The following is a 17,197-nucleotide window of genomic DNA, read 5'->3' as shown; positions in this document are numbered from 1 at the left end:
CATAGGAAGTAAAGGTGTGCCACGTAAGAAAAACTTTCCATTATAAGCAAGGACATTTCACTAGCTTGTTATAGCTATCAGCTGTGAGAATATAGTTATATTTTCTACAAGAAAAGGAAACCTCATGGAAATAATTATTTTGTGCCCTTTCTTAAAATCTTAACCACCCTACTCTCGTTCTAAGCTTTAATGTGACTGTGCTAATCAGCACCCCTGTCTCCCAGATAAACCACGCTAATCGAACACAGCACTGCCCAGCCAAGCACACAGGTTGACAGTAAACCCCAGCAGAAATTGTAGTTCACACCAGAGAATTTTAGTCACTCCTCCTGATGGGACAACAACTTTCCAGAGCCAATAAAGCAAGTACATTTCACATCTGGCACACACCAGACTTATGAGTGACTTTGACAGAATGCTGCTGTGAGCAAAATGTGTTTCAGCACTGCACCTTTACTGGGGGAATTACAGCGTTCTCATTAAGATGATACACATAAAGAGCTGAGAGGTAAAAAAAAAAAAAAGAGAAAAATCAACAAGAAAAAGTGTGGTATGACCTATTTCATAATAAAATGGTTAGTTTAATAGATATTCTTGGATATATTCAAAAATGGATCCAGCTCATGCTCCTTTCTCCACATACAAAGGGAGCTGCAAGAACCACATGCAGCAAGGAGCTTCTGGTAGGAATCTAGGGCTTTCCTGTTGCTGTTCAGAAAGTAAAATAGTTTTAATGCATACATTGTTAATGCACGTCCAGTTCTGCTACGAGACGTTCAGTACATGCACATGATAATGAACTCTGCTGCTGATTTAAGGTGCAGGATGACAGTAGAGAATAAAGAAGCCTTTAATAGGACAAAATCTGCCCTTCAGAAGTGAGTCTCTGAGCTCAAGCTGGGCAGCTTCTCTGCTCTTTGTAAAGCAGCAGAGCAGCAAAAGAAGCAAACCGTCCTTTAGGTAGTCCTCAACACGACTATTATGGAGGAGGTAAAGACTTTCTAGAACTCTTTCATGAGTGACAAACATCTTTCTTGCTTACCAGAAGTCAACCCAAATCTTCTCTCTCTACAACTTATCATACGTTTACAGATTTTATTTTTCATGATCATACAGTAGTCAAAAAAGCAAAAGAGACAGGACTAGACAGATGAAGAAGATTTTCTTGTTGTTACATGATTAGCAAAGGAAATGAGCGCTACTTTTGTGATGGTTCAGCTACAATTCACTGCCTGCAGACGAGTCAGAGACTCCAGTTGGGTTCATTCAGTTTTCCTTGCGTGAATTTGGAAGCAGCAACAGCCAGCCACCACTGCACTCAGTGCCATGGAAAAGCCCGTAAATAAACAGAACTTTAAACACAGCCTGTGCCTACGTGCAGTTACACTGTAATACAACCCAGGGCTCACAGAGTATCACTGAGTACAGCCCCATGTCTGGGAGGAATACCATACGTAGCAGTAAGCATCGGATTTGAGGTATCTAGACTCTCTGGAACCAAAGGCTTAGTTCCCTGGCAGGATTAATGCAGCCCTTCTCCCTTTGAGACAGCATATAATTCTCTCCCCTCAAAAGGTTCACCAAGGAGCTCCCACAAAAACATCCCAGCTCAGCCTGTGATTATCAAAGTACAAGACCAGGAACATATGACCTCATTTTCCAATTGAGGGGAAGACACAAAAAACCCTCCCTCTGAATCCCAGCCAAGGCAGCAGTACCTCTACCTGACCAAGCTGTTTGCTATCTGCAGCAAATTACCCTTGAAACAGTCGGCGTTCGTTCCAGAAAAGGAGGCTACCAGAGAGCACTACAGACTCCATTAGCCGAAGAGAAAATCTTACAGACAGGTCAAGGAGATCTGCTGCTCAAAAATGTTGTTTGGGCTGCTTTTCCTACCCATGACAAAACACTCTTTTGCCTTAGTCCTGTGCTTGTTCATGGACTAGATTTCACTAGAATGAAAAAACATTTCATGTCTTTTGGCAAAACTATGGAAGAGACTTTTAAGAGGAGGATCCTGGGCCTACCTAAGAGCTCTCTTCAGGAGGTGCTGGTTTTCAGAGAGGCTGCTGCCAGGTTCACATCACGCTTTAAGAACAATAGCCTTTTTCCACAGGAGCCTTCCATCTTCTTAGTATATGTTATGGCAGAGGCTGGCAGGTCCCGCTGAGGCCGCTGTCCCTCTCCAAGCTCACCAGCACGGGGCGGCAAGCGGGCTGCCTGCAGACCACATGCAAACAGGGCAGGCAGCTAGCGGTCCCCGTGAAGCTCGGATCCCAGATCCAGCCATGTGCGACTTCAGCACCACAACCACCACTCATACCACAGGAGGGTGTAGCCTACAAACTCTCCCCAGGATCTGGAGTCAGCAACTTTATTAAGTGTGAAACAGGCGCCACCCTTAAGAGGAGACAGAAAATCACCACCTGAAAGCCTCTGAGGGCTTCTTCTGCCTGCAACCCTCTCCCCAACCCAAACACTGATTTTCCCGCAGGATATAAGAACTTAATAATCCTTAAGACTTTAACATCTGTAAGATTTGTTTTAGTAGCCAATAAATACTGGCTTGAGATTAGCCAAGGGCTTTCAACACCTTTGTGATTGAAAATACCTAGTAAACAGACAACAGGACTGCAAAAGTTCAATTTTCTAGAGAAAACAAGCCAAAACCCACATGCAGACAGCTGAGGAGGGTCCCAGTGCACACGCAGGTCTGGCCTTTGCTCTGCAGCAGCACCCCCAGCTGCCCTCCGCTCCCCTCTTCTCCTTCATCCTCAGCCAAGCACTGCTCGAACTCTTCAGGGGAGATGCTTCAACATCCACGTGTTGTTAAAAGGCTTGAATAAAATAAGCTTCGGTGTCATACTGTGCGTGTGGTGGGGCATACTAAGATATACGCACTGGTAACAGCTGCCAGATGAAAACACTGGAAAACACTTCAGTGCTTAATTATAAGAGGGCACAAGGCAGGAGGCATTACCGCCTGGCAAGAGGTATCATTAAAGCACGCGAGCTCTGGTGGAGCTGAGTGTACTTAACAAACACGGAAGATCAATACACACTGCTTTTCCTTAGCTCTACTCCAATCACCCTCTTCAAAAGAAACCTTTATGAGAGCTAAAATTTAAAAGTGTGTTACCCTCTCTCACCTCTCATGCTATTTATTTTCTGAGAGCTTGTTATTCAATTGGAAGGCTCAGTATGACACAAAAAAACAGTGAAGCATCACAGCATCTATGTCTTCCTTCTGGAAGGGCATGATTTCCTCCAAGTTTCATTTACAGTACTAGAGTTTGATTACATTGATTTTTTAGACTTTCTATAAAAGTTTGAAGAACTTTTTCCAGGAATAGCTCAGGAAAGAGAGTTAAGTGTGTAACAAAATGGATGAAAAGCCTTGTTTTACCGCTTTTTTACTAGCTTTCACGTTTAGCTCTCAAAGATAAATGTGATCTGATGTCTCTATCAGCACACGAGCACAGCAACATAATTCAAGCTTCAGAACACTGTTCCCGCAAACCTCCTCTTGCCACAAAGTAAGGAAACTCCTTGCTATGAAAGCTAAGAAAGCAATAACCCAAACTGACAGTTATCCCACCACACACCTACAAGCAACAGAGGTAGCAAGAGGCAGCTACAGGCTGTTGTACACGAAACTGACAGTCTGCTTTTTTATTCCAATTCTTGCAAAGATTTTCTTAAAACACGTGGAAGCCAGGGATGTGACTTCATTACCCTGATAAATATATGGTCATTCATAAGACTGAAATCATTTTTTGACATCGTGAAGCACTTCATTCCTTTATGATGAATTCAAGAGGGTAATTGCAAAAGAAACCTTTCATTACGTACAACTCTCCCATTTCACTGCTGTCACCCACTGTACACAAAGGCAAAAGGGAGCATCACGCCGCTCACCAGCTCCCACAAGCACTGAATAGGGCAGGCTCGCTGCCCTGCTAGGCGAAGGCTGAGTTCTGTTCATCGCTCCGCGATGTTCCCTCTGCCTCTCTTTGCGGGGCAGCTCCCGCAAGGGAACTCTTCCGAATTCAGAAGTTACAGCGCGTTCCCCAGCCTGCCGGCAAAGCGAGCGGTCCTCAGCGGCTCGCCCGGCAACTTGCCTTCAAAGAACGCGGTCCTGCCTGGAAGGACCTCGCTGCTCCAGGTCCCTACCGAAAGCTCGCCGCGGTCTGAAAAGGAGGCGGTGGGGACGGACACAGCCCGGTGGGGACGGACAAACCCCGCGGGGACGGACACAGCCCGGCGTGGCGCCCCCGGCACGGACCCACAGGCGCTACCTGCGCCGGCCCCCCCGGCCCCCTCCCTCCCTCCCTCCTTGCCCCCGCAAAGACGCCGCCACTGACCGGCCGTGGGCACGTCGGGGACCAGCTTGAGGGGCCCGATCTGCCGCAGCTGGAAAGCCGTCCGCACTTCGTGGCAGCTGGGCGCCTTGCCCGCCGCCAGCCCCGCCGCCGCCAGCAGCCACAGCCCCAGCAGCCCGCGGCTCCCGCCGGCGGCCATCTCGCACCCAGCGGCCGGGCCGGGCCGTGTGCGGGCGGCGGGGGCGGCCGCGAGTCCCGGCCCCTGCCGCTGCCCCGGGCCCGGCTCCCGCTCCGGCCGCCTCCCGCCCGCCCCCCCCGACCCGCGCCCCGCCCGCCGGCCGGCTCGGGGAGGGACGGAGCGAACGGGGGGAGCGGCCCCGGGAGCCGGGCGGGGGGTGCCGGGGCCCGGGGGCGGCTCTGAGAGGCCGAGCGGGCGGCGCTGAGGCCCGGCTCCGGGCAGCGCGGGGGAACGGGGAAACTTCGCGGCGAGCGGGCGGCCGCACGCACAGAGCGGTGGGCTGCGGAAGGCAGCGGTGGGTGGGCTCTGGGGGACAGGTAGGCGTCCCTGGCTCTTCTCGGTGGCACTTAGCACTGGAACCTGGCTAGAAAATGCATCAGCAACAGCACGAAGTACTCCAGATGCCCGCGTTAGTCTATACGTTTCCTGGGGACGAGTCAACAAGCCAAGCCCTGAGGTGGTCCCTTGCTTTTGGACCTGCACAGGGAAAAACAAAACAAAACAAAAAAGGTTCTAGCTCCTTCAGGACCTTCTAGCTCCCTTTTAGCTCCTTCAGGACCTCGCCTATGTGCTGAGCTGATGCCAGTCCCTCCCCCAGGTTGCCTGGTACCCTCCGGGTGGCCTGGGCCCCACTGCAGGAGAAGCCCAGGACGAGCGCTGACCTTGTGGGGCTGGCACAGCGCAGGCCCACCGGTGTTAAGGTGCAGGCACAGCTGCCCGTGCTTGGGCTGCGCCAAGCTGCCCGCACCCATCTTGCTCACCTGAGCTGCCACAGCCCCCTCCTTGGCCACAGCACCCTGGCCTCTCCCTGAGGCCTCCTGGGGCTGGGATCACCATCACAGCTCTTCTGCAATCTTTTTACCCCCCTAAGCGCGCTGTGGTATCAGCTGCTTTCCAGCATGCTTCAGCAGACAACTTTCAATCTTAAGCAACCGCTGGTATTTTCCACCTCACAAAAACATGGTTTCAAGAGAAGCAAAACCCAAGGCGTCTCCCACAAACAGCAGAATTTGCACAGAACCTTTCAGGCATGTGGAGCACGTTACAAGCTACGAGCCTTACTATTGTTTGAGGCCATTATGTCTGATTTCTTTAAGGTTGCTTGCAACCCTTGAGATGCTTCTAACATGCCCCTGAAGCAACAGGAGAGCCCACCTGCAGCTAATTCAACCATTACACATTCCCAGAGGAAGTAATGAGAGGCTGAGCTCGATGCTGTCAATAGTTGCCTTAGTTGTATTTTAATAGCTAGAAGTGTAAATCCTTTAAGCAATTTGCTGGTATCTGTTCCTATCAAGCCAGCACAAGATGAATTCTCCTTTTTGTGAAGTAAAACACACTTTGATGCAGAACATTTCAACTTGCAAATGAAAACAACGTGGAACAACAAGCCAGACACTTGGCTTCTACATCCAAAAGTAGAAAAGAAGTCACCTTAGACAACAACCGCTCGCGCAGGTCAGAGCAGCAGCTCTTTGCTTGTCCTGCAGCTCTCAAAGCTGACAGCAAAAGCCCAGGACACTGGAGAAAAAGACTCACCCCAGAGGAGCCCACAGACCAACCCAAAATATCTTTGCTTTCAGCTCAGGATCAGTCATACTGCCAACAAGGCTTAAGTTAGCACACCAGGCCAGACCCCAAATCAGGGCAGCGACAGGTGGATGAAAGACAGGAGGGAATAAGCAGCACCGGTGACAGAAGGCTGAGCGTGGTGAGGAGCAGCAGCCCAGCTACCTACACCCGCTGTCCAGCATGTGATTTTAAGGACCCAAGGAAAAGCACCAAGTTGCCACGCTTGGGTTTTGTTTAACCTCGGGTGCAATCCTAAAGGCTCTGTGTGCAGACAATACTGCCATTGACTGCAGCAGGAGTTCTGCCAGAAAAGAAACGGCAGGATGATGGATCAGACGAATAATATATTTGACGAATAACAGCATTATTTGGCATATACATTATTCTATGAATAACGTCTAATCAGTCCTGTGCAAGGGCCTGAGGCGTTTCATTCGGTGGGATTTTTGCCATTGTTTTCAGTGGGTGGCAAGTTCAAAGAATAAATTGCTAATCCTTTCCTAAGGTGGCTGTTACTTTATCACCTCATCTTTATATGATGGGTGCTCTTTTCCTCACCTCTTTTTTTTTGGGTCTGCTAAGTCATTTCACTTATATATACTTTTTTTTTTAATTGGTTCTCCAACTGTTAGTAGAGGGCAGACCATTACATTGCCACTATCTCCAGTTCCCCTCCTCTCCTCAAAACACTGCTAAGGAGCCTGAATTATACACAAATACAACACAGCATACTTAGTGTCAGGGAACTGGAATGTCTGTATATATAACATTGGTTACTTCAATACATAAGGAAACGTTTATGTTTCTAATGGTTTTGTAATAACTACATTGAAAGGCATGAATTAAAGATAGCCTGTTACAATTTTCAGGCTGGAGTCTCATTTTTTCCCCCCCTCTGGCAAAAAGTGTAGATTCCTGCACATTTTTTGAATATAGGTTTTTGTCACTGATTACAATGTACCCTCTTCTTTCCTTTTTTTTTTTTGATGTAGGATAGATAGGAAAAAAGGGAAAGGAAAAGTTTGTGTCTAATTTTGGAAACGGACATTTCTCAAACACAGAAGTACCTGACTGCATATGTAAAGATACACAATTATAAAAGAAATGTGCTACAGCATGCTGCTTGGAGCCAGCTGTACCGATGAGGTGGTCACTAGTACCTCTGTCAGTGCTGAGACACGGGTGCCGTGCGGGCACCCACATGCACAGCCCACAGCTAAGGGTCAGCCTCACTGCCAGCCCCGTGGCTCTGCGAGCGGCCATGCATCTCTGCTGACACCACGCTAGTGACCAGTACAACCTCTTGGCACCAAGGAGCATGCCAAAGAGCTAATTAAACCCACTCTGACCACATAAAGCCCCAGGAGCCTTAGGCAGGCGTTCCCCCTACGAAGCGATGAGCAGCACGGGTGTTGTACCTGAACACAGCCGACTTCCCAGGGAGCTGAGATCACCACACAGGCCTAACACAGCGGACCCCAAGCAATGGAGGTCCTCCAAAATTCTTGCAAAACACATGCTCCACATTGAGCAGAACAGTCAGCTTGACTTCAGTGGAAGCAGTCAGGTGCTTAATGGCAAACACATGCCTAAGTGCTCTGCTGGAAGAGGGCTGGAGATAACAGAAGAGGTATTTAACCAATTATTGTACATGACGCTATTATGCTTCAACAATTTGCCTGGAACCATCACAGTTTACCTTGTCAACAGGTGTCTTTTGTTTTTCACAAATGAATATTTATTACTGTACATCACTGAGAACTATATCAGTACTTCTTACAATGAATAGCAATATAAATCTGCCCAAACAATCCACTCAGTCTTAATCCTGCTAAAGTGACCACAATACTCAGCATGAGCTTTGGATGTGTAAGAAAAGCTGGGATCAGGTCTGGGATAAAGGTTTTGTGTGCCTGCTGCCTCAGCCCTCCTCCTGTTGAATATAGCTGGAGTTGTGCCAGTGATTTCAATGGAAGCTGGACTAATTCCCTTCTGTTTAAGATAAGCTCATCTCCAACACTGGACTTGCCACCAATGGGACTTGATGGGCACACAGTCTGCTTTCACCAATTCAGCTGACAGAGTGAGGCCTTACTGTGCGCATTTTTAGCCATTCCAAAAAAAAAAAAGCTAGTGCAGACTTAGTTTATCTTTAGAGGCCCAGCTTTCCAAAGAACATGTTGTAGTGAAGCACCCGAGGAACTCAGTTGACTCCTCAAAAGTAAGGGACCTGGTTAGGTCACCGGAATGAGCCTGAACCAGAAGCCAATTTTCATTTAAAAAATTTAATCAGCCTCAAAAGAAATGGAAAATCCTCTGCTCAGAAGAATCCGTAATTAAGACAAGTTTATTTTTCTTTTTTTTTATTTTTTTCTCCTAAGAAAATTAAGTTGATTTTCTGAAGACTATGAAGACTATATTTCAAGTCAGAGCGAACTTTAAAGCTAAGCATGAAATTTTAAATATAGGTTTTAATAGTAAAAGACAGTCATGCATGAAATATTCATAGCCATACAAAGACTAAAAGCACTGACAGAAAATTGTTTCTGGTAATTTTACTCAAAATTTTCTTACACTGTTGAAGTGACGAACACTATGAAACTAATAGAAAAGTTACCAGCATAAACCCTATCATTTTGTTTTCTGTTTGGAGATTCCATTTCCTTCTCTTCTCATTCACTCTAAGTAGTGAGCACAATGCAAATAAGTATGCTGCCATACCATGAATTGTTTCCTGTGCTGTATGCACTCCACATGGAAAAAATGTGTGCAGACCTTTTTGATGGTTAGCATGCAGTATTCCTGCACTGCCTCATTATTTCATGGGTATTTTTTGCTTTACCAGACAGACCTATTCAAATGCACAGTTTAAAAATGCCTGCTGTATTTTTTTTTCTGAGGGAAAGAAAAAAACATGCCTGAAAGGCACAGCTGTTAGCTATACCATAACACTTTTTTTTTTTTAAATTTATTGGACCACCAACCAACACAAGATCTATGAAAGAAATACAATTGTTGAAGAAGAAAAAAAAAGAAAAAAAAAGAAAAAGACCAGCGAGCCAGGACAGCCACTAGTTTGGAGAAAGCCAGGAGGGCTGAGCAAGGCTTGGCCTCAAACATCCTACAGGCAATGCTGAATAGGCTTCCACATTTTCGTCATTACCTATAATTTCCTTTCAAGAATGTGAGGACAACTATTTTGGTTCAGACCAAAAATTGTTTAGCCTCATCTCGTCTCATCTGGCAGAGACCCAAGCTACTATGGTTTTGTAGAGATTGCACTGTGTACAACACACTGGAATTTTCCCTCTCTAGAAAACGGTCTCAGATCACACACCCAGGCCACCACAGTGTGTTATGTATTTTCTCTGATAGCAGCTAAGACTCCTCTAATATCCAGGAAATATCTTGGAAATATCCTTTATCATAAAAAGATTGCCCGGAGAAACAGGAGTCTTAAAATCTCACTGGAGATGTAAAGGAGGAAGAGGCCCGTAAGGCTTTTCATACTCAGCAGTGCAGCATCTTCCAGGGCTGATAGCCAGTGCAAAGCACGAGAAACATGACATCAAGTGAAGAAGGAGCCTTCCCACCTCAACTGTACTACTTCTGTGTGAGTTCTCATTCCTAAAGCACCCTGGGCACTGAGCAGCTGAGATGAAGAACATAAGTGTTTGCCCTTATCTGCATGGCTCAGCCTACAGATTAATTTAATTGGGAAATGCAAGAAGTTTCCAGATTTACTCATGTGAGAAGCTACCGCACGGCCCAAGGGAAATCAAGTAGCTTACTTAAAGAGTAAGGATTGCATAATGCTACATACTTCAAAAGTCTAATAATACAAATAGAGGCTTGTTATTAAGGAAGCCACTGGCTTGCTTCATGCCTTTCAGAAGTTCCCCTGCCCAACAAGACAGCCATATCCTAGTGAACACCACGAATTCACAGCTGGCTCCATGAACACCAGCACCAAACTTACAGTGCTAAGAAACACAGCACCCAGACATCCCATCTGCCGAGGAAATAGTTCAGGTGTGAAATAACACAGCAGTAAACCAGCAGCTAATGCGTGACTGCCCATGGGTGCTGCTGTCCTAAGAAGCGTGGCAATCCTAGCCTGCCTTGAGGCTTGCCTTTCTCACGAGGTGCAGGCAGGTCCAGAGGGGAAACCCAGACACACGCCTCCTGAGCAGAAAGCTACTGACACTTTAAGGATGTCCATCTTTGGCAATCACTTAAAGTCACGTTTTGCTCTCTAGAACTGCCCAACAGGCCTAGATGCACAGGACAGAGGGATGCCTGGCCTCCCCTGCAGGTCGTGACAGGGCACACATGCTCTGTTGAGCAATTGCAATGTAAAGCAGCCACCCCCTTACCTCCCACAAAATTTGTGCTTAGGGCTTCCAAAATGACCAGTATACAACATCACATTTAAAGTGCCAGATTTAACCTTAAATATATGTGTAAAAAATGCCTATAATTTCTGATAACTTTACAAGAACACTTGACTGTTTCCTCCCTGACAGGTAAAAATCACAACACACTAGACTGTTAAAACTGTGAATTTTTAGAAGCTTTGGAATTCATTAAATCTGTTCTTCTAAGGAAAATAGTGCTCTTATTCAAAGGCTTACGGTATGGAACAAGTTCACGATCTAAAATTGCAATTCCATAAAGAACTAAAAAGGTGACATAATACAAGTTTGAATAGAATCATTATAATGCTTGTAATAGCTTTCTCTAGCAGAACAAAATGCCTCAACTTTCATTTGTCTAGCCGGGCAGTCAGGAAAGATGATTTTTAACTATGTGTCAGAATTTGAAGTTAATTAAAACTAATTGCCTGCTGTACTGTAAGCGATGCCACTGCATTTTCAAGTAACTCTGTTTCCATGGGATAATTTAGTTAACACCGGTGTCTCATCTACTGAATTCTGGGCTTGCCTTAATTGTATTGTTCAAGTTGTTTATCTTTCCTCTTTGCCTCACAACTTTACATAAAATGTCAAAAATAGCAAAGTTCATAGCTAAGATTGACGCTTTACCAACACGAGAAAAAGCATCCTAGAATATAAACTAGTTTATCAAAATAAATTAAGTCCTTTGACACCTCACGTTACAGTTCCCATTAGCCACCACTTTCTGTCCTCAGAATGCTTATGTATGTGTTCAGCTTCAGAGTAAGTCCTCATAGCCCAGGACCAGTGTACTTTTTAACTGGCAGAGCAGCATTCATTATCATTACCATATGGGCGTGAACTGAAGTAGACCTCTGTAGTGAGAACTAGCATACAGCCAGGAAACACATTGCTGCTACTTACACAACACTAGCACATTTGCAGACCTTTTCAGCTTCATGTCCAGTGTTCAAGTCTCCACGTGCTGGATAACATACAATGGGAGCACCTCCTCCCTTCACAGGGAGGTTACAAAGGATACGAACCCTGGGTTACAGAAGGGCAAACATGTCCAGGAACAACTTTCTGCTGCTGTCATCCAGGAAGAGGGAGCAGGAGGACAGCAGCAGCCGCCCCTTCCCAAAACTGCTATGACAAAAGCAAGACGGTTGTCACCACGCTCCTGCACAGTATGGCAGAGACATCAACTTGTTCCCCGAAGCCAAATCACGCCCAGACCCATTCAAAGTGCAAAGAACCTGTTCAGTCTCAGCTCTGCAGAGCAGGTGGTGGTAAAGTGGGGTAACTCACTTTGGGGGCAGCCATCAGCTTGCTTCTGCTTTTGGGCAAGGGCTTCAGCAAAGCTCCTCAGCACAAGTCATCCAAGGCTTGCATGAAGAGACTCCCTTAGTATATGAGCTGCTGTTAGGGGAGAGGATTGTGTTAAAAAATGCCGGCATGGAGACAGACCATCATTCACCAGTGAAATCAGAGAATCATTTAGGTTGGAAAAGACCCTTAAGATCATCAAGCCCAACCATCATCTAACACTACGAAGTCCACTACTAAACTCCATTCCTAAGCCCACATGCACACATCTCTTAAATAACTCTAGGGATGGAGACTCTACCACCTACCTGAGCAGCCCACTCCAATGCCTAATCGCCCTTTCCATGAAGAAATTCCTCCTAATATCCAATCTAAACCTCCCCTGGGGCAACTTGAGGCCAATCTGCTGTGGAGAGAGGAACAAACTGACAGACATGAGAAAAGCACCACGTTTCATTAAGTCCAACTTTCAGATGTTAGATTCATACTGTACTCCTAGTCCACTTCTTAATGAAGGGCAACAGCAGCTTGATAGCCTGGAGGCTGGAACAACGATAGCAGAACAGGCACGAGTCACTGCTGAAATATGCCTGGGAAGCTCGCCTGTACAGTTTTAAACACATTTGTTTAAAATATGCTATTCAAAAAAATACATGTTGAAAAGAGGTTTTTCTAATTAGCATTTGATGTTGTCAATTTTAGAGAAACACCCTTGTCAAAGATCTCAGTGCTGAGCAGTCTAATGCTGATAATCAGTTGCAGTAGGGCTGTTCTGGAGAAGAAATCTGCACTTCAAGAAAATAGTGAAAAAGCTTCCTGGTCCTGTGATGCTGGGGCAAGAACACCGTCCCGAGTTCCCCTCTAGTTCAGCTGCTTCCCAATGCATTCCCTCCAAATGCACTTGTAGTGGCATCCCTCAGAACGAGAGCTGAAAACGGTGGAAGGGGGCAGGTCTCTTTCTATAAATGGGGCTGCAGAATCTTTGTTAGAAAAAATGCTCACTACCTTTGCAAATGGAGCAAGGATGATGCATAATGAGAAAAAAAAAAGAAAAGGAAGCACACTTGGCTACATTTTAACATGCGTTATGCTAGATGTATAGCTTCATTTTATAATAGCTACACTTAAAAACTGATTTCTTTTGGTCAAGTATTAAGAGTAATCTTTCCCTGTTTTGTCTCATACCATAAAATGTCTTGTAGACCCAATGCAAGACAAAATCTTGGAGCTGAAAAGTATTTTCCAAACGGAACACTTGAATGCTATCGCTCACTTAAATCTGTGTGTCAACACAAACTTTCTCCTCTTGGATTTTGTTCATGAGCACAACAACCACTGCTGCAGCTCTTCACATGAGTGAGACAGGAATTTGACCCCTTAGCCCCAGCCCTGCCGTGGGATCCCACTCTTATCAAAGCCCACCGATTTCAGTAAGAGAAAAAAGAAAGAAATTCCCTTGTTGCAACAGGTCTATCTCAGTTGTTTCTTGCCAGCAGATCAGCAGTTTAGACTGCAATTTATCTGGGTGGGCATCTGCTGCTTCTTAGTGACCCTAATTTCACAGTGCTTCTGTGAACAGAAGGAACAAGGAGCAACGACAAAACGGCTCTGCTTGGAGGTCAGTCGGCTGCCATCCTTCCCTCACCACACCTCCACAGCACACACAACACTCCAGGGTGCCAAGCAGGCCTTGGATTTGTCCGCTAGACACTGGATTTTTCCTACACCTGATGGTAATCTCTCTTCTCCAGGAAACTGCAGGAAAAAGCAGATGAGCCCTGAGCAAGTATAAATTAATGCTGACGCTCGCTAGAATAATGTACTCTCCTGAGCCTCTGCATCTATGACGCCAACAGAGCCTGCTGGTGACATGAGTTTATATGCATCTTTCTGCTAAATCAGAGCATCATCTGCACAAATCAAGCACATGGGAGACATCGTGAGATTTGTGATAGTCCCTGGAGGACTTCAGGTCCATAAAGCCATAGCTGGATTCTGAGCCATCTATTCTCACTGACTGCTGCGACTTCTTACAGGCAATTTTTAGTGACAAACTGGAGGATAAATCCTCTCAGTATTTCAACAAGGTAACAGGCAAGCTTTGTTTGACTTTGAAGTACAGATTACTCAGTGGTGATAGCACTACCTATTATACACAGCTCATTTTATTTCTTCAAAAACAGGTGCTGGACTGGTAATAAGTGGCTTTCTGCCCTGTGCAGTAAATCCATCACAAACATGGGCCTGAAAACATGACACATGTCCTCCTCAAGTTCTTTACAAGGTTGGAGAGTTGAATGAATCAGGATTTGCTTGTCTAGTGGCAACCATGTGCTTGATCCAAGACTCCTCAAAGACAGTGCAAAGTTCCTGTGACCCCAGGGAAGTCTAGGACAAGTCCGCTATGCCCTGGTGCTCCTGTACCTGCCTCATCTCTGCCCACACTGAGACCAGGACTCACGTGCCATGCTGTCACTCACAGGGATGATGCTCATTTTCCGATCTGCTTGCAGATACTAAGCCCAAAATTTACAAGGACCTTTGGAATCCAGGCAGCGGTTCCAGCTCCACAGGAGAACCTTTTTCTGAAGCCAGGAAATGGAGGTGGTTCTTTAATGTGAGGTACCTACTTTAACCAACCGATGCATTAGCCACAGCTCTCAGTGGCATTGTTTGTGAAGTCATCGTGTAAGAATTTAGCCCTTTAAATTAGGGGGTTTAAAGGAATAAGTCATCCATCCAAAACAAAGTCTTAAAAGTCAGCTAATGCAAACATCAATAAGCCCCAAGCACAGTACATCCACTAAAGCATACTAGGACCTACACTTAAGTGCAAATTCTGGTCATGAGAATTTTGATATGTGGCAAGCTTCCTAGCGAAGGAAAGAGAATTTAAAAAAAATTTTTTTTTAAGCTCTGATAGGTTCACTTAGACTGTGGCATGCTTCATTCGCTAAAATAGAGTATAATATGTCTTTGTATTGAATTATACTTGGGTTGGTTATTAAATGAAAACTATTATTCCATTATAGGCAGAAGAAATGGAAATGCTGCATATGGCTATGTGCAATCCATTAACTGGCTTATGGAGCCAAAGACCCTTCAGAGAGCATTACAAATCCATCTGATGTCCCTCTCTGCCAAATTTTACACACAGATATCTGCCCTAGATGCAAGAAACATAAAACTGTATAGAGCTGCTATTAATCAGGCTTTATACACCATTTATGCCAAAGACACAATATTCTGACCTCAAATTTATTCCTTCTGTATTAGTTTTAGGTAAGTTTGATGCATGGAGAAAAACTAACTATTTTAGTCAAAGTTCATCATGTTAATGAACCTTTGTAGACAGCTGGTTTGCACTGATACCCACCTTAATTTGCCTCTTACAAGGTGACAATATAATACAGCTCTGCTCTGGAAGAAAAAACTGCACCTTTGGGGAAATTTTCAAAGGCACAGAGACCACTGAAATCCAGCTTCAGCGGAAATAAACAGGAGAGTTGCCTTAGTTGACCAATGGGCCTTTGAAAGTCTTCCCCAACACTACTTCTTGTATATGTTTTTTCATTGTTGTTTGAAGTACGCCCTTTTCTTGTGTGCAGAACCTTTAATATTGGAGCTATTTACAATGATTTAGCATGATCACTTTTTCTTGCAATATTCTTTGAAACAATCTGATCATCCAGCCATGAGTCTGCATGTATTATGCTTTAAAAAGGTCAAGCTTACAGTGTGAAATCAATCTTTTAAAATTTCCTTGTTATCAACTAATGGAGGAGGGTGGATTAGATTCCAGATGACAACAAAAATAAGTGACTCAAAAAAGAGACAAGCTAAAAACAGAAGTTTGATCCAAGTTTGAACTAGGAGTGTTTGGCAACCCAAAGTGAGCATTTCTCGTTTTTTATTTTCCTAAAAGAATTTTCCAGACTGTCTTTATTGCTGTTTTGATACAATCAATTCTCTCCTTTCTTGATTATCTGTTGCTCACGTACCAACTTGCAAGTGCTCAACATTTTATCTGAAAACAGGTGTCACAGAATGAGACCTTGGTTACCTGTGACTCAGAATGGGCAGATCAGCTGGACTCAAAAAACATTGATACAGAAGCTACCTAGAAAATGGTTTGTCAACAGAAGACGTAAAATTGCTTGACAACTTAGAAGCAGCCAGATGTTTTGTACAGACCAACATTCAGATTAGGACAAGCAGATAGATAGAGGGAACACCCTTCTAAAGGCAGGTGAGATGAGGAAACCAGATCTGAGCCATTAAAAATGGTAGGTTGGCTCATTTTGACACTATCCATAATAGTGCTGAGCATCTGGCTCCTAATGTTCAGAGGCCTTTTCTTACTAACTTACAAAGAAAGGGAGAGAAATGTAAAACACACACACAAAGAAGAACCAAGTAAAAATTGTGAGGTGTTTGGAGAGAACAATGGCATCCACAGTTCAGCATGTTAGCTTTCATTGCCAGAGCTTTCAAATGTGTCTTTACTTAAGACAGGCAAAATTTGATGTAGTTAGTACATTTTCTGGCAATAGAGTGAAAGCTGATGGACTAGAAATGCATGACTCATGCAGGCTGTTACATTTCATTTCCTCCTGGGTAAAGACGACTGCTGTCTTTTTGTCTTAGGGCCAACATTTTGGGTAATCTACTTTTGATGCTCAAAACCCTAAGCAAGTTGGGGTTTCTCTCTGGGCTTGTTCCCAGCTTATTCTGAACAAAACAAAATGCAAAAAGCTAATGGGATTCCTCTGAAGTTTGAGATGGCTATGCAGTAGGTGTGAGCTGCCTTATCAAGGCGGTAGTGCATTAGCAGAGGTAAACCAGCACCATGCACACAGGGATCCACAGGTGAGCTTCAACAGTTAAAGACCTTCTTGGCAAGTCTCATGATCTCCTGCAGCTCAGCACGAAAGACAAAAAGCAGCCTCACCTCAAAATAATCCCAATCTACCCTACAGGAACAAGCTCTGAACTACAGCAGACAGGAACACAATTTTTTCCTATTTTCTTTGACCTATTACGACCAGGGTGCCATACGATTTCAAATTATGCTGCACTCCACCACCAGGAATTTTCCTGCAGACTTCTGAATGAATTTACTGAATGAAGAATGAAGAGCTGAGAGCAGATGCTTGCACTGAGGTGATAAAGGAGGAGTGAAGCCTGCCCAACTTGGCAGTGTCTAAGAGCATCTGGCAGCAATAAGACATCAGGGACTGCAATTTGACTTACAGGGAACTCACTTCCTAGCACAACCACCTTCTATGGAAAACCCTTCCCACAAAATTGTTTTTCTGCTTTTCCTACTCCCTTCAATG

The 17,197-nt window shown here is 45.0% G+C and overlaps 1 protein-coding gene across 14 annotated transcripts in view; it reads right to left on the bottom strand.

Annotated features, from left to right (window-relative positions):
• LOC308199938 (glypican-5-like) overlaps positions 1-17,197 on the bottom strand; it is a 433,019-nt gene that overhangs the window by 371,636 nt on the left and 44,186 nt on the right. For all 14 annotated transcript variants that reach the window (XR_013955102.1, XR_013955103.1, XM_080604873.1 and 11 more), the window contains exon 3: positions 4,365-5,037. Coding sequence is in view for 12 of the 14 variants with exons in the window: in XM_080604873.1 (XP_080460999.1) it covers positions 4,365-5,037 (673 nt within the window). In the remaining 2 variants the exon portion in view is untranslated. The remainder of the gene's footprint in view (positions 1-4,364; positions 5,038-17,197) is intronic.

This window comes from Anser brachyrhynchus, assembly GCF_964034855.1.
Source record: "Anser brachyrhynchus genome assembly, chromosome: 9".
NCBI lineage: Eukaryota > Metazoa > Chordata > Aves > Anseriformes > Anatidae > Anser > Anser brachyrhynchus.
The sequence above is the reverse complement of the archived record's forward strand: the minus strand, read 5'-3'. Positions and strand labels throughout refer to the sequence as shown.